This window comes from Maniola hyperantus, chromosome 6 (assembly GCF_902806685.2).
Source record: "Maniola hyperantus chromosome 6, iAphHyp1.2, whole genome shotgun sequence".
NCBI lineage: Eukaryota > Metazoa > Arthropoda > Insecta > Lepidoptera > Nymphalidae > Maniola > Maniola hyperantus.
Window position 1 is genome coordinate 9,429,150 of NC_048541.1, and position 17,947 is coordinate 9,447,096.

General features: G+C 36.6%; 1 protein-coding gene across 18 annotated transcripts in view; it reads right to left on the reverse strand.

Moving 5' to 3' along the window:
* The window catches only part of rdgA (retinal degeneration A), a 198,072-nt gene that overhangs the window by 63,152 nt on the left and 116,973 nt on the right, over positions 1 to 17,947 (reverse strand). Inside the window, exon 1 of one of the 18 annotated variants that reach the window (XM_069499092.1) lies at positions 6,093 to 6,260. The exons of the other annotated variants lie outside the window; for them this stretch is intronic. Coding sequence (XP_069355193.1) covers positions 6,093 to 6,172 — 80 coding nt within the window. The 5' untranslated portion in view covers positions 6,173 to 6,260. Of the gene's footprint in view, positions 1 to 6,092; positions 6,261 to 17,947 lie in introns of those variants that run through there. 18 annotated transcript variants of the gene reach the window in all.

Genomic DNA, 17,947 nt, shown 5'->3' on the forward strand with positions numbered 1-17,947 from the left:
TTTTATCTCGGAAAATCAATGAGTTCTTTTGTTACGTCCAACTGTGTATTTGTGTAGGTATTCAATTTCAACGTTTCTTGAACCATTATTTATTAATTGCGTTTGTTAAATTGTCCTTGACTAATTTTTATTTGCAAAAAGGACCCTACAGAGTCAATTTTAAAGTCGTTATAGCAATTTGTTTTAGAATCACTGATGCATATCGTTGTCACCAGCGGCGGTACGTTACGGTTGGTAAACACAGTGGTACCTAATGTTGCCACACCTAGGAACAATTTTACAAACAAATTATTCGCTTCAAAATTTTTTTAGTTGCGCCCACTAATACAACATAAAATACCTACATAGCAATTACTTGAATGATTCAGAGCACGTATAGTCCGTACAAAATAAGTTTTCATGCCCCATTTTAACTATGTGTCAACTGCCATGTCAAAAGTACGTTTCACCTAAAATAAGGACTAAAATCGTACTTTGCCTTCTCCATAAACGTGACACTGGCGAAACACTCTGTGCCCAGCTGGCACACCTAAAAGCCAATAATTGGGAATTGAATTGAAAATCGTACTTTTGACATGACAGTTGACACATAAAGTTAAAATGGCGCGTAAGAACTCATTTTGTACTTGATCATTATAGATACTTAATCTTAAGTCAAGTATATACTTACTAAGTACCTATACAATTATGTATGTCAGTTGGCATTATATGATCATAGAGTAGAAGACAACTAAAGAAATGGAAAGAATGGAAATATTTTAGATGTAAAAATAACCAGTTGTAGCGCACAACACATTCAGGAACTCTGAACACTGAGAATAATCCTGTCACCAGTGGCGAGTTGGACAAAAAAACTCAATAATAAAGTCACATTAGCACTTCAACAACACTACAAAACTACAACAACACTATACCTACACTACCTTTTGAAATTTTCTTGACACGATATTCCATGAAGCAGAAATTAACATCCAATGCCATATTAATTAGTTCTACTTGAGTTAAATTGAATAGGAAGTAGGTACCTAACGGCTTTGCTCTGACCATAAAATGTCTATCAATGAATTTCAAATGCGATGTCCAATCAGTGCTTTGCTAAGTTGACATATGTTGTTCTTAGTAGCAAAGATTATATAGATGAGGGTTTTTAAGCAATCAGAAATGAGGAGATACGCAGAAGCACTAGAGTAACTACGTAACTCAATGGGTTGCAAAGCTAAGTTGGCAATCGGCGGGATATATAGATCAAACAACCGATAGAAGTTGGGGTCCCAAGGTTATAGCATCGGAAAGTGCGTTGGCCTCACAACCAGTCGCAGGAAGCCACTGGATTCACGGTGACGCAAGACCGTGGCGTGTGGAAGTCCCTACAAGAGACGTCCATCGATTCATAGCAAAGACGACACAGAACACTAACATTTATTTTGTAAGCAATTCGATAACAGCGGCCGTATGAAGTATCACAACCGCGACTGAACAGATTATTTCCAGAACAGGTAAGTAGTTACTTTAAATGAAGTTAGCAAGTAAGATACAGAACCTGTTTTAGTTCGAAGAACAGAAATTGCTTTTATACTAAGTTTATGAGGAAATAAATTAGGATAAAAGGAGGCTAATGAAAAAGATTTCATTAGCAGAGGATTAAGAAGTAACTATTTAGGTATATGTTTCTAAGATAATTCTGAAGTTAAACAAAATGCTTTGCTTTTGCCGTTTTAGATAAAAAAAATTATCTTCCAACCAGTATTACAAACGTGAAGTATTTCTTATACTTAATTAATTTTAAATTATTTTTCCATTTTCTTTAATCTTTATTTCACAGTATGGTTAAAAAAAAAAGCAATTATGTATGTTTTAATACATAGAAATCGCAAGTCACAACATAGGTACGTCTATGTTGCGACTTGCGATTTCTATTCCTACTTAAATGTTCTTAAAATAAATAAATGAACCAATTTGGAATTTGATTTGTGTCCACATATTTTATCTATTGATCCCAATGACATTCTAAGCAAGGACATCGCACTGGCGCGCATAACAAGGGACCAAGTAAGTGTGCTTATACTTGGTGTAAGCACACTTTCTTCATTAGTCGCATGTTGACTGCAAAGCTGTCAAGATGCCTAAATGCGCGATCAAAAAGTGCCGAAATAATACGTTAACGACGCAGAAAAGAGATAGTGTGACTTACCACCGGTAAGTTAATTTTATTTACGTAAGATAACATGCGAAAAAGTGTAAAATACTTAGTAAAACCATTGAAAACACTAGAAATATCTAAAATTATTTACAATGTTCCCATTCCTTTCTCTCACGCACATCGGAAAGAGACAGATGGAATGGCGCGTCACGAATGTCGGAAAAACAAAACTGTGGAGTAGCTTTTTTTTGTTCAATGTAAAATCTATTGGCCATTATTGTATCACATTTATTTTATTATCTTTTGACGACCTCCGGTGCGCAGTGGTAGCGCGGTGGATTTGTATGAAAAGAAACCGTATCAAAGTCTTGCATAGTTCCCAACTTTTAGTCTCTTCAATATTCGCCATATATTTTATATCAAAAAAAAAACCACCATCTTGAATTTTTTTCTGTTCACCAAGTAGACTTTCGGGTCCTGATCATCTTTCGCCAAAGAAGCATTCTTGTATCTTTTATATTCTCCGAGATAGACACCATGAAATTTTTATGGCCGCCATCTTGAATCCGCCATTTTGGTTTTATTTTTCAGCTCCCTGTCAATTGGATGAAGTTCTGAGTGACATTTGTTCGAGCACCCCCCACCTATCTTCGATACCCTGGCCGTGCTCCTCACCGAAATCCTCAATCATCAGCTCTATCCATATTTTTCCTCCGAATCATTTTTTGTCCTCTATACGAAACCATCGGTAAAAAAAACATACAAAATTTTACAGAAGAGGTGATGAAATGAATCAGTCAGTCAGTCAGTCAGTGAATCAGCACGAGCAGATATAGTATAATAGTTATATAGTATAGATGTAGTATAATAGTTTCATATTTACAAAAACGAAAAATCTCCCAAAGAAATAACAAAAATTTAAAGTGCTACACTACTCCATTCCATTTTTTGTTCAAGTTTGCTTCTAAAATCACCTTATTCAGCTTCGAGTGCTTAATCGATTTACATTGCGGCTTAATCACTGAGGTTAGTTTACAGGACTTGAATGTTAGCGGGAATGTATAAATGGAGCAGTTGAAGCTAAATAGGGTGAATTTAGAAACGTGTGCCATGTTTGGGCTCTTGTGTTGTATGCCACGATGTGTCCATGCTTAGAATGGCATTGATTGATCCTTATTATTTTCTCTTTTGAGCCTTTGTATGTTAAGGGCACGGACTTAGAGGCTAGGGCAAGGGTATAAGGGCTCGCATTAGATAATGGCTTTCAACTTTACCAATTTAAATTCCGGTTTCGAGAGGTAATGGTACGGGAGCCCAAGAGGGGTTTTTGGGATTTACTCGAGCGCGTCAGATTAAGACAAGGTAAGTTAAGTAATTAGATGCAGAATAGTGTGCATTTCATTGATCTGCCAACTTGAGCGTAACATAAGGAAATGGGAGAGTCACAAAGTTTCAAACATCTGCCATGACTTTTGACTACTGTATCTTCTTTTTAATTTTCTTTTTTTTTAATTTATAGACTCGCGCTTGGCTGCACTTAGACCTGGTGGGAAGTGATAATGCAGCCTAAGGTGGAGCGCCCCCTTCTACACCTTGGTACGATTACCCCCACCGTGCAAACCGGCAGATAAATATTTTTGCCATAAAAAAGCACGTGGGGCGCGTTTTATACTATTAATATCTAAAGCGCTCGAGTATTTCTTTGTGAATATATAATTTTTTACAATTTTGATAACCTGTACGCGCTCTCCCCACCAGTGAAAGTGGTTACATCATATAACCTTTTTTTCTTTTTAGCATCTAAGCTTCACAATCTAATAGGTCCCTACAACACTCGAGTAAATCCCTATTTAGCATCTTGGGCTCCCCTACTACAATATGCACTCGACTGAGTGGCTCAAACAATCGAAGGTCTAGGTCCTAGACCTTCGATTGTTTGAGCCACTCTGGACTATCTAGGACATATATTTCCTTGGTATTTTTCGGGCCTTTATTAAATCCACTTTACTAAGTTTCATTGATTTATTGCAAGATTTTCTTGAATTAATACTAATATTATAAATGCGAACGCGTGTCTGTCTGTCTGTACGTCTGTTAGCTTTCATGGCCCAACATTTTAACCAATTTTGGTGAAATTTAGTACAAAGTTAGCTTATACCCCGGGGAAGGACATATTATGTTACTTTTTATCCCGGAAAATTAAAGAGCTCACACGGGATTTTTAACTGGACGAAGTCGCGGGCATTGTCTAGTTTAAAATAATTATCTACTAGGAATCCCCTTCCTTTACAAACTTCGTAAGTTTAGTCCGCGACAAATCAAGAAAATCGGGGTATGAGGCGGGGGGACGGCCCGCAAACCCGCACGTCACCCGCGCTCACGCGGGTTAGCGCAGGGGCTGTGCGGGTGTGCAGGGCGTTCCCTCCCCGATTGCCATTTCGACCTGTCGTTATACATATAAGTACTTGCAATGTTTGTTTCTGGAACGAAACTGGAAGTGTTTCCAACATCATTGTCATCATCATGATCGACCCATCGCCGGCCCACTACTGAACACGGATCTTCTCTCAGAATTAATTTTACTAGTTATAAACTTTGTAATAATACTTCATATGTATACAATGCGTCATTTCAACGAAAAACTAAATTTATATTAACAGCTGCTTATGACTAGGTTTCTCGACGACATTTTCGTATTTCGTATGGGATTGTTAATTTTAGTGTTTAGTCGCTAATATTATGGAAGCATAATAAATTAACTTATATTGGCCGTTCACGATTGTTTGTCGTGTAAATTGATCATAATTAAGTGTGATGATTACCCAATTATATTAATTCTTAAACATAGGTAGGTACGTCGTTAGTTTAGTTTATTTAAAGATAAGTATAGTAGGTATAGTAAAAAGTATAGTAAGACATATTGTTTGATAAAATTCCAACTTCGTCTGAATTTCTTTTTAATTTGTAGTTCAACTTATTCATTACTAGCTGATCCCCGCGGCTTCGCCCGCGTAGATTTAGGTTTTTAAAGATCCCGTATAGCCTATGTCACTCAGGAATAATGTAGCTTTCTACTGGTGAAAGAATTTTTAAAATCGGTTCAGTAGTTCTAAAGATTACCCCCTACAAACAAACTTAACGACATTACCTCTTTATATAATACAACGGGCCGTGCAGCAGAAATCGTAATATTTTAATTTCGCCATAACTTCAAAACCAAACGTCCAATTTTAATCATTCAAAGACCAAATATTATCTCCATAAACTGTTCTTAGTGATGAAATCATTTATTTTGATAAGGATTAATAGCATGAGTAAAATAAACGCGTTTAAATGTAGTCCAAAAAAAATTCAAGATTTTTAAATAAAAAAATGGTTGCTGTGCCTCACTCGACATAGATGGGTATAGTGTGTCGCGGACTTTTTTGTAGATATTTATAAGATCTACAATTAATTAGAACATTTTATGGTTCTATCTTTTATAGTTTAGGCAGCGTACGCAAAATAAGTAACTTTTCTGGTTGATTTTTTACACCTTGTGTCCGAAAAACCCAAATATCTTACGGAACCCTATTTTTTTCCAAAATAAAATATAGCCTATGTTACTCGTGGATAATGTAGCTTTCGAATGGTGAAAGAATTTTTAAAATCGGTCCAGTAGTTTTTGAGCCTATTCAGTACAAACAAACAAACAAACAAACAAACAAACAAACAAACAAACAAACAAACAAAGTTTTCCTCTTTATAATATTAGTGTAGATGTAGATTATCTTCTGATCAGGTAGGTACCTACTTTACGATAAAAATAATAATGTTATGGTAATTTTAACACGTCTCTTTCTGCATTACGAATCACATCTCATGCTTATCAATGATAACATACCCACGTGGCCTCAGCCGATTATTATCTGAATCGTGCGAGTAAGTTAAGAATGTGTGTTCTAGGAAATACCTGCGCGTTCTGCTTTTTCTCTTCAGTTTGAGATTGGGGCACTTTTTAAATACCGAGAAAGACACACCGAGGAAGCCCATTATCACATTTAATATCACAGTTAGTTATCACAAATGCACGTATGGATTAACATGACAGGTGTAGTGTACGCTAGTTGCGTGACTAAGCGGGCAGCTAGCGCGACGAGCGGTATTGTGCGGCTGGAGGCTGCAGTACCGGCGGAGCCACGGCCGGCGCGACGAGCGCTATCCGCGTCACCGCGTGCATTCCGTACCGACACGCGCTATGCACGATGCACATCACAGAACAATTCGGTACATTCACAGCATAAATCTTTTTCTAGTAGGTAGTATTAGAGACCAGTCTCATACAATAAAAAGAAAAGTCCTGACTCACTCATCAAAGCCCAGCCCTTGTATCTAGAAAACTGATGCACTGTGGCCCCTTTATAATGTAGATAAGACATAAGGGCCTATCTTTTCGAAATTCGGACGGGACCGAAGCCGCGGGCGGTCCCTAGTCATACTTACAATTAAAAATGTTTTTCCTATACCTATTAAAAATAATTTAGGTACCTTAGTTAGTGTACTTAGTGTAAAGTAGATACAATTTATAAAAATAATAAAATATTGCACCTAATCACGTCGTGTTCCGGTAATTAAATAGGTTGGTAGGACTTAGGTGATATTCTTATTTTCTTAATCACTTGAAATCGGCTGTACCGAAGCCTTGTAGATAGAATGATACTCTACGAAATAAGCAACAAATATAAAAGTAAATGTGAGCTAAGTATCTATATTAGGAGTCAGTTAGGTCAGAACGCGCCTACGCGAGGCTCCAACGCATAAAAATAATACCTACTTACAAATTACAATTGTATAAATGAGCATAAATTAAATCAAACAATGTCATGCTGTTTAAATAAATGTTGAAATCAAACGAAATAGGTACAAACACTTAGCTTTGCGTCTTCCTTATACCCTTCTTATACCTAAAGGTGGCAAATTATCTATGTACGTAGGCATAGGTAAAGTCCGCCAAAGGATGAGATGGCAATTGGGCTATGAGGCGGGTGAAATGCCCCGCACACCCGTACGTCACCCGCGCTCGCCCGCACTCGGTTAGCGCGGGGGCTGTTCGGGTGTGCAGGGTCGTGGTTACAAAGTTTTTACAGTAGGTAAGTCCTAAGTCAAATGTATCTACTTTTGAAAATTGATTTGTCCCTTTTTAGTGCCGCTTTTTCGTTTCGTCATGTTCAAATCACAACGATACTAAAGAAGTTTCGCTTCACAAGAGATAATTCATTATAATGAATAGGTGCCTATTGTAATCATTATTATTAGAGGCACCCTTTTACGTCACCTATTTGGTATGTCAGGAGATCAAAGCTCCTTGCTTATAAAGGGACGTACGGGCATTTGGGATGAGCCCTCGAGCTAAAGGCAGAAGACAATGTTTGATAAGCACTTGATAGAAAGCAGTAGGTAGGTAAGTAAGTAAGTACACATAGTATTATCAATTATGTTGGTGAATTTTAAAATCTTTGAGCGGTCCATTTGTATGAGTTAAAGAGTGGACTATTATTTCAAACAAAAAGCGTGAAAGGTTTCTGGAGATTATCTAGTAAGTGCTAAAATGGTAGTTAATATGACTATCATAATAACCTCTATAATCGTTAATAACCTATGTCCAGCAGTGGACGTCTATTGGTTGATGATGATGACTATCAAACGACGGATCGTGAGTTTTAATAGGGTCAATGGCTTTGTAAGAATAACAAGTAGCGAACACATTAGCACGAACTTAGATTCGCATATAGTATTGTAATTGTGTACCTAATAATCTAGTAATCACAGATCAAATTCAGTACACATTCATTTACGAGTAGGTTACAAAACTACGCCATTATAGCGTTCCGTACCCGAAGGGTACCAACGGGACCCTATTACTAAGCCTCTCCTGTCCGGCCGTATGCGTCCCTCAGTCTGTCTGTCAGCAGGTTGTATCTCTTGAACCGTAATGGGTAGAGAGTTGAAATTTTCACAGAATGTGTATTTCTATTGCCGCTATATCAACCAAAATGGACGCCATGAAAAAAAACCGGCCAAGTGCGAGTCAGGCTCGCGCAACGAGGGTTCCGTACTACAGTCGTATTTTTCGACATTTTGCACGATAATTCAAAAACTATGATGCATAAAAATAAATAAAAATCTGTTTTAGAATGCACATATAAATCCCTCGCATATGTTACCCCACTTGACATAGTTATCTTACTTCGAAAATTGAAAATACTTACTAATTATTAGTTCATGAGACCACATTTTTTTTTGTGTCATGTAACCACAATTTCACGGTTTTCTGATTTTTCTTGACATACCGACAGATAGACAGACAAACAGACAACAAAGTGATCCTATAAGGTTTCCGTTTTTCCTTTTGAGGTACGGAACCCTAAAAATGTGTTATTTGTTTACGTTGTCTTAAATTCTGACATACTGGTGCTATTTGTTTGAAGACTATCTCTAACCTAAAATAAATAAAATTGACAGTCCTAAAAGTACCTAATGCTAGATTTTCCCGCAAGGAAAAGTATGAAAGCATAGAACTTTTTAGATCTGCCATAAATTTAGTGTAGCGATTGTGTGCACCGAATTAACATCAATGGTACCAGAGTACCTAATAGATTTATCTAGACTAATGATAGCATTAAAATTATTGTGTGACGAAAATAAATAAGTATGATTATAACGATTAACACAATCACTATTATTAAACGAGCAATGTTTGGGGTAATTATTGTTTCAAAGCCTAAAGCATCATCCAAACTTGCGTGACTAAAGCGAAGCGAAGCGGGAACGTCAGCCGCGCGGCGCGCGCTGCAGTCACCTCCCATGATAATTGGCGCCATGCACACCTACGCAACCACTATATACACACTATTCACGTATAGATTCACGTTATGGACGCTCCCGCATCGCGTCCCGCATCCTACGTTGCGCGCAAATGTGACCGTAGATTTACTGTTTAGACTTATCATACTGGCTCAATGGATTAGCGTCTGAGGAAATTCATTTACATTATATTGTTTTGTGAAACGTTTACTTTTTGCTGCTGCCATTAATTTTAAAATCTTAGCAAAAAATGTTGCGGTTTCAAGCAACAAAAAGTGATTGACACTACAGTTTTCGGTTCATTACTCACAAAATATAGCCATTTTACAAAAGATGAATGGTTTGAAAGGGATGATGAAAATTCAAAAGCCATTCCAACTTTAATTCAAACTTTCATAACCATATTATCTGGTGCCCGCGACTTCGTTTGCGTGGAATAAGTTATAAAAAATACCGTGGGAGCTCTCATTTTCCGGGATAAAATACCTATGTTACTCTCCATGTCTTTAACTATAACCATGCATAAAGTTATATAATTATATTATATATCGAATTCTTTCTTTCTCGCTCTGGGCTGGTTTCCACAGTTAAACGTTTCCGTCTGTTGTGCGTGCATTGCCCCTCTCCGCTGAAGTCTTCACTCTAGCCATCAAGCTCGCTCCAGAAGTAGAGTAGACCACCCAGGTTGCCGAGGGCTTCATGGAGTGATTCTTTCACTCATAGAGAGCGTAATTTTCACCGAATGCTAATAATTATTAATTATTATTATAAATGCGAAAGTGTGTCTGGCTGTCTGTTACCTTTCACGGCCCAACAGATCAACCGATTTTGTTGATATTTGGTACAGAGTTGGCTTACATCCCGGGGAAGGACATAGGTTATCTATCCCGAAAAATTAAAGTGTTCCCACGGGATGTTTTAAAACCTAAATCCACGCGGACGAAGTCGCGGGCATCATCTAGTACTTAATAATTATATCACGCATACGAAGTTTTGCGGATAAGCCTATAGTATGTAACAAATTGGTATTATATCACTGCCCCTTAAGCCTGACTAAGCAAGCATAAGACAGCGAATTAATTCCACCTTGAAGCATATTTTCATACATCCCGTTTAGCCACTGTCTAAGGTCAGTCAGTTTTTGTAAACTGTAGACCTTTAACAAAGAGTTGACCTAGGTCTGTTAACTTGGAAACTTGAATGAATGTGGAATAAAGCACTGGTATTTTTTCGCTGTGATATTTGCATCAGGGCCGGGCCAATCATAAGGCGAACAGAGTGGCCGCTCCAGGCTGAAAAGCTCTGGGATGCCTCGGTAGTAAAATATAATGAGTAAAAATATATATACACTTTCTTCAATCTTCGATAGATTTCTGTAAAATTAAAGAAAAGTTTTCGCACTCGCTTCGCTTGCGCTTATGTTTCACTAGCTTATGCCCGCGACTTCGTCCGCGTGGACTACACAAATTTTAAACCCCTATTTTACACCCTTAGGTTTGATCTTTAACTATGAGATTTTAACATGAGCTTAATAAAATGTGTCATACTGCTAATTGCAAAAATATTAACTACAAAACTTCTTTATAGACACTTCAAAACTGACAGACTTTCAAACAAACTTCAAACCCCTATTTTACCCTTTAGGGGTTGCATTTTGAAGAATCCTTTCTAAGCGGACGCCTACGTTAAAATAGCTATCTGCATGCCGAATTTCAGCGTGGTCCGTCCAGTAGTTTGAGCTGTACGTTGATAGATCAGTCAGTCAGTCAGTCAGTCAATCAGTCACCTTGTCCTTTTATATATATAGAAGATTAGTGTAAATTGCAAAATTCCGCGATTCTAACTTCAAAACTAACAGAGTTTCATACAAACTTCAAACCCCTATTTTACCCCTTTAGGGGTTAAATTTTGAAAAATCCTTTCTTAGCGGACGCCTACGCTACGTTATAATAGCTATCTGCATGCCGAATTTCAGCGTGATCCGTCCAGTAGTTTGAGCTGTGCGTTGATAGATCAGTCAGTTAGTCAGTCACCTTTTCCTTTTATATATATATAGATTAATTATTATACATATGTGAAATGGTATCCATATTGATCAATAATGTGTCACACCTTCATCCTACGTCATATTATCCACCATCCCAATATTGAGGTAGGTGTTTTCTGATATTTCTCGTATTTGCAATAGGTATTTAATAAACTGTTTTTCTAACATGTTTAATGACGGTAGGTACTATGCTATATCCGCAATCCGTTCCCCTTGCGGAAGACGTTGATTGGATGAATCATGACGTGACGTGATAATATTTTAAACGTTTTATGTCACAATCGGAGTATCAGTTGCATTTAATATATATATGGACTTAACATTATATACATAACTAGCGACCCGCCCCAGCTTCGCATGGGTGCAATGTAGATACTAATGTGGTGTCAGTGAGGAGATTATATAGGCGCCGCAGCAGAGTCGCCTACGTCTCGGTTTGTTGCGCGTTAGTTTTAATTTTACGATATTTCATATTATTTTAATTTTGTGATATATCGTAAGATATTATTCTAAATTAAATGATGTAAAGGGCAATTTTGGTCTAAATGGAATATTACAGATGATCAACTATTTTATTTTGATAAGAATCAATAGTAGGTATGTCAATAAAAACACCCTCGAAAGTAAAGCTTTGTTTCAGATCACATTTGAAAACCATAAAATCGATTATTATGAGCCAAGCTTAAAAGATACATGTATGCTATTGCGGACTTTTTTGTAGAACTTTTTAAGATAAATAATTTCACCATACATTGTTTTCGTGTAACTTTGACCATTTATGCAGCGGACGCCTCGGAAACTCTCCAACATACATACATACATACAGACGCGGGAAGCGACTTTATTTTATATATGTAGAGAAGAGATAATCTTACTTTGGAAGTTGAAAAGAGCAATATTTGTTGATGAACACATTTCAATTTTTCTCTTGTGATGTTAAGTACCACAAATTCACGGTTTTCAGATTTTTTCCCTCTCATGTCTGCTATAAGACCTACTTCCAGCCAAATTTCGTGATTCTAGGTCAACGGGAAGTATTCTATAGGATTCTTGACAGACAACAGACAGATAGACAGTAAAGTGATCCTATAAGGGTTCCGTTTTTCCTTTCGAGGTACGGAACCCAAAAAAATATTAATTAACAAATGTAAACATTTGATAATCACTTGTTAATTAAGGTCGATTTCAATGAACATAATCTGAACCTTACTTATTTTCTAGATCTATTATTGTTTTTATTTGGCAGAGACAACGATGTCTAAAATTTCCACACAACAATGACAAGGGTCTAAATCGCTTTATAAAGTTCCATAAACTTTTTTGGGGAATAAACGAGTTTCGGCTTAAGAGGCAGATTAATGATCAGCTCTATATTTGGAAGCCTTTTCTTTATTTTTCTGTGGCGGATGATTCTTACTTTTTTTAATATACCTACCTAAATATAGACTTATGCCTATTATGCATATTATGCCTATGCAATCATACCTGATGATACGAGATGATCGAGCTTAAGGGAATTATATTTACCTAGAAAATACCTTATTTACCAATAATATTCACTCTTGATTTGAAAGTAAAAGATACTCTCAAATCAAGAGCGCCAGGAAAAACTGATGCAGGAAAAGCATTTCATATCTTAGCGGTACAAATCAGAAACGAGGAAGTGAATTGGTTCGTATCTACGTGGAATGTTGACTACTTAGGGGAACCTTTGCGATGCCTCGCACGGTTCAATTATTGTAATATTATGAGGGAGAAACGTCGAAAATTCCTGAATACGCTCTCTGAAATTTATCCTGTAGAGTAGGTACCTCCCGACAGACCGGCAACTTCAGGCTGAAGTCTTGGAACTAATTAATTTATTTATTACATACCATAAACGAGTACATTACTTACTGATTCTCTATTTTATCGCTACCTGTTTACGTAATAGATAAGTATAAATAAAACAACCAGTTTTTAGGGTTCCGTAGTAAACAAGGAACCCTTATAGTTTCGCCATGTCCGTCCGTCTGTCTGTCCGTCCGTCCGTCCGTCCTCGGTTAATCTCAGAGTCTATTAATGCTAGAAATCTCTTATTTGACATGGGTATAAAATATATTAATCACACCGACAAAGTGGTGAAGTAAAATTGTGATAAATATTTTTTTAGGGTAGCTCCCTTACACGTAAAGTGGGGATGATTTTTTTGTGTGGGGTATCGTTGAATAGGTCTTTTAAAAATACTGTGGGTGTGGGAACATCATTTTTAGATTTCTAGATCCGTTTGTAAAATATGATGTTTTAAAGTGCTAATTTTTATTAGAGTCAAGTGGTGTGTGTGTGTGTGTGTCCCTTTATCAGCCAAATGGTAGCATAGGTATAGGAACGTGAAAAAATTCACAGCAGTAGTATATATTATAATCAATTTTAAAGGAAAACTATCATGGCTAAGTTGTGATTACGGAACCCTACATTGGCAGGTTTTTTTCTTGAAAAAGGTGGTACGATAGTTAGACGGTGGTTAGATATTCTACTTATAAACAAAATAATAAAATAAAATCTTGAATCCGAGCCTACCGAAGTTAGGTACTGAAAAAAATGGTGCTTACATATTTTTAGCGGCTATAAATAATTATGGAGTCGCGAATTACCGTGGCTATATTTCTTTTTGGAAAATGATCTTATAAATATGATATGTTTGCAGGCTTTTAAAATACGAGTACATATTATGTCGTATTACAATGTTGTACCCTAAAGTAAAGCTACGGGCACACTGTGCGTCATGAACGCCAGATGCGGGACATGATGCGGAAGCGTCCACGACGCGAATCTATATGTGCAGGTGCAGTGGCCCATTGAAATAATATATCGTAGAAAGCGGTCGCACGCGCCGGCCCCGCAGCTGACATTCCCGCTTCGCGTAATCGCTTTGGTCACGTGGTTTGGAGGAGGCTTAATTAGTAGAATAAGTTTAGGTTGTCCCAACATAATTTTGTCTAAAGACCTACCAAACCTTTGATTTTACATGAAGCATCAAACGTCATCGTCGATAGTGCGTAATGGGTCAGTCACTGCTAACATGTATCGGAATAAAAAAAAATATCACATTTCAACAAAATTCTATTGCAGAGCTTACGCAAGCAACTTTTGACGTCATGATTATCTCAAGCGACGTCATGGCTATAGTACCTCAAATTATTAATTATTGGTGCCCAATTTGCATTTGCGAGGTTATATTAAAAACAACAACCAAACAGAAACCCCTAGAGTTACAATTTACGAAGTTTATAGCGTATTGGTGTAAGCAATTACTGTGGAATACAGAATGTTTTCAATAGCACGTCATACACAAAGGTAGCAATAAATGCTATAATCAAATTGATAAATGAGTCTTATTCATCGTCCATATTCGTACAACAGGTACCATTCATCGCGAGAACTGTAAATTAGGTTCAAGTGTACCTATCGAGTTGTAAACCATAGAAATATAGAACTTAGGAATAGGTATTTTAACAGGCGTTAAACACGCGGCCCACATATATGTACAATGGACTTATTTGAATCGAATATTTCACATAGAAATCTTGTATAAGTCCCGCAAATTGCTATTGCGCTGAAACCATGTCTCATTAATATAAACATACCAGAAGTGAAGTTAAATATTAACCACGACACACAGCGGTATATCGAGAGTTTTGCCTTTCATAATAACCTTACTGCAATATTAACTTGATTAGGGCACAATTGCTATTGAAACCACTCAATCAGAAATGCGACCTAAATACAAAAGCATTTAATAGTCGAATGAGTCTGTGGTCGAACACAGACTGCCTTAAGAATCATCAAACACTCGCCTTTATACCAATCGATTCAAGATGGTGATGCAACACATCACGTGACTTTTGTCAGAGATAATTATTTATTATAAGTGCGCTAACATTAACATCGACATGATGTCATTTTGACGTCAGCCGAAATAAAAATATAGCATCAGCTCGAAACTTCAGTCTAGTGCTGACGTCACTAAAATGGCGGCCACGCGCTGTAGCAATTTGCGGGACTTATAAGTCATCACCCTAGAATTTAGCTTGTGTATCGTATAGCCACCCCGCTTGCACAAACCGAGATAATTAGCACTTTCAAACTAATTATGCGTGTAATTTGTTCAATTTTCGTAGTTAGATCATAACTAAAACAATATAATAGACTAGCTTATGCTCGCGACTTCGTCTGCGTAAACTACATAAATTTCAAAGCCCCATTTAACCCACTTAATTAGGAAAAGAATTTCGAAAAATCCTTTCACCCTCCAAATTTCATGTCTCTAGGACCAGCAGCTTAGGCTGTGTGTGTTAATATAAATATATAAGCGTTAGTACTATTGAGGACTTTGAATTTTATATTAAACAGATAATTATGTCGACTTTCTATAAAGTTATAAGATATTCATTATATTTTCCAAGTCTATTTCCAAAAAGTGTTAAATAATTAATTGATTCGTTGTTTAGTTTAAATGAGAATCAAATTATGATTGTCCTCCTGTACACCTCTAGGCACCTATGTATGGCACCTCTATGTTCACCCGTTATTGAGGTATATAACGCCTCATTCTGATCGTGGGAGGATAAATCTTACCCGCGGGGTAAGCTTTGTTTTTCATTTGGATTTCTTTGTATATTATTTGCTTTGCTCTTTTCTTCATCAAATTGTTTACAGATTAAGTTGAGAAGACAGAGAAACAAGAAAATTTACCTTGCTCTGTCCTACTGAAATCACCAGTTAAGAAGGGAACAAACATCAGAACCGAGCGAAATTATTAACTTGTTATTGCTCTAATACTTTACTTACAAAAGCAAAACTTTTGAAAAACAGCTCGTAGCGTTAGATTTGAATTGACGAAAATGAAATCATTTATCAATTTACAATTCAAATATGAATCATTGAACAAGCAACTTGTAAAAGTCTATTTGACTCAAATAATATTACTCTGAGTTTAGAAGTTTATGTCACCTAAATATTTTTTCTTTCATATAGGTAGACTGGTGGAGGTGGTGACAAATTATAAAATGAATCATACAGATTTCAATTTCGGTTCCATAATATCGTTTTACGGAGTATATTTTGTAAGTAGATACCTGATACATCTATTATTGTTATATATGTAGTAAACAATAATTTATAACCTTCAGAAAACAATTATTTTACAGCTTAATTAGTTTTGTTTTTACACAAAAAATTCTTTGCAAGCGTTTATTTAGTAAATTGAAAAGTTGGTAGGTATCTACAGCGATTCCTTAGTAAAAATCTTCAAAAGGCTGACTCACAAAAGAAACTGAATATTTAAAAATCTTTTAAACAGGTGTGTTGAAGAATTTTTCATTGCTGTCTGGCAATTTAATTAAACGTGATAAAAACGTGGCGTTTAACTCTTGAGATAAACTACTACTTCTTATTTTACGGTGAAAATTCCATTTTAAACGTTTTGTCGATGGTATCTCTTCTCTACATAGTCTAAATCTAAATATTATATTAAATGAAAAGGTGACTGACTAACTGACTGAATTACTGTCGGCGGGACAAGACCTAAACAATTTACTTTTAATTGACTTCTACTTCTTTTTAGGGTTCCGTATCTCCAGAAAAAAGGACCCCTAATAGGATCACTTTGGTTTCTGTCTGTCTGTCTGTTGTGTCTGTTAAGACCCGTCAAGGGAATCAAAACTTATAAGGCACTTCCCGTTGACCTAGAGTCATAAAATTTGGCAGGTAGCAAATAGCAATGTCTTATAATTTTTTTTTATTCAGATACAAGTTAGCTCTTGACTGCAATCTCACCTGGTGGTAAGTGATGAAGTACAGTCTAAGATGGAAGCGGGCTAACCTGGAAGGGGTATGGCAGTTTTTATTTAACCCATACCCCCTTGGTTTCTACACGGCATCGTACCGGAACGCTAAATCGCTTGGCAACACGGCTATGCCGATAGGGTGGTAACTAGCCATGACCGAAGCCTCCCACTAGACAAGTTCTAGCACAAGAGAAGGGAAAACCCGAAAACCATGAATTTGTGGTGACATCACAAAAAAAAAATTAAGTGTTGGCTAACCAGGTCAGCTAACCTGGAAGTAGGGAAAATCAGCTAGTGCTGAGGCTAAAGTCAAAAATCTGTAAAAATATACTGCTACGAAAGGCTACGAATTATGTTCCTACGTTTCTTAGAATGAAAATTTTATCGGAGAAAATATTTTTACCAAGTAAAAGTACCGTAAAATTACTTTTCAGGGTGATTGATAAAATAAATAAGGCGCGTTTTTTTGCCAATTAAATTCAAAATTCCAAGTCAAACAAAATAAAACAAACTTCCCAAAAATATAATATTTACCGAGATGTTAAAGTGACGCGCCTAATTTATATACGACGACGCGCGCCTAGCTATAATTTCTTCTAAAGGGCTGTATTATTAAGTCTCAAGTCGCCATTATTTACCATGAAAAAATGAAAAGTAAATCGAGGTTTAAAATTTGTGTAGTCCACGCGAACCAAGTCGCGGCCATACAAAAATACAAAATCAAACGATGACGAATATAACAAAAAGTTACTTAGACTGAAATCAGCATGGCACTGATCAACTTATGATTTAGAACAGGCAATCATGACGCTTGTTACGTGCTATTGAAAATGTTCCGGAGAAAAATTTGGCTGTAACGGTAGGGTTGTCTCTAGTAAAATCGCACCTAACACACGATTTTTCAATACTGATTGAAAATACGTGTGACGAATTAGGCACTATCGGGCAGATCTGAATATTACTAACTAGATGATGCCTGCGACTTCGTCCGCGTTGATTTTGGTTTTTAAAAATCTTGAGGGAACTCCTTGATTTTCCGGGATAAAAAGTAGCCTATGTCACTCTCGTCTACCCATGCAAAAAATCACG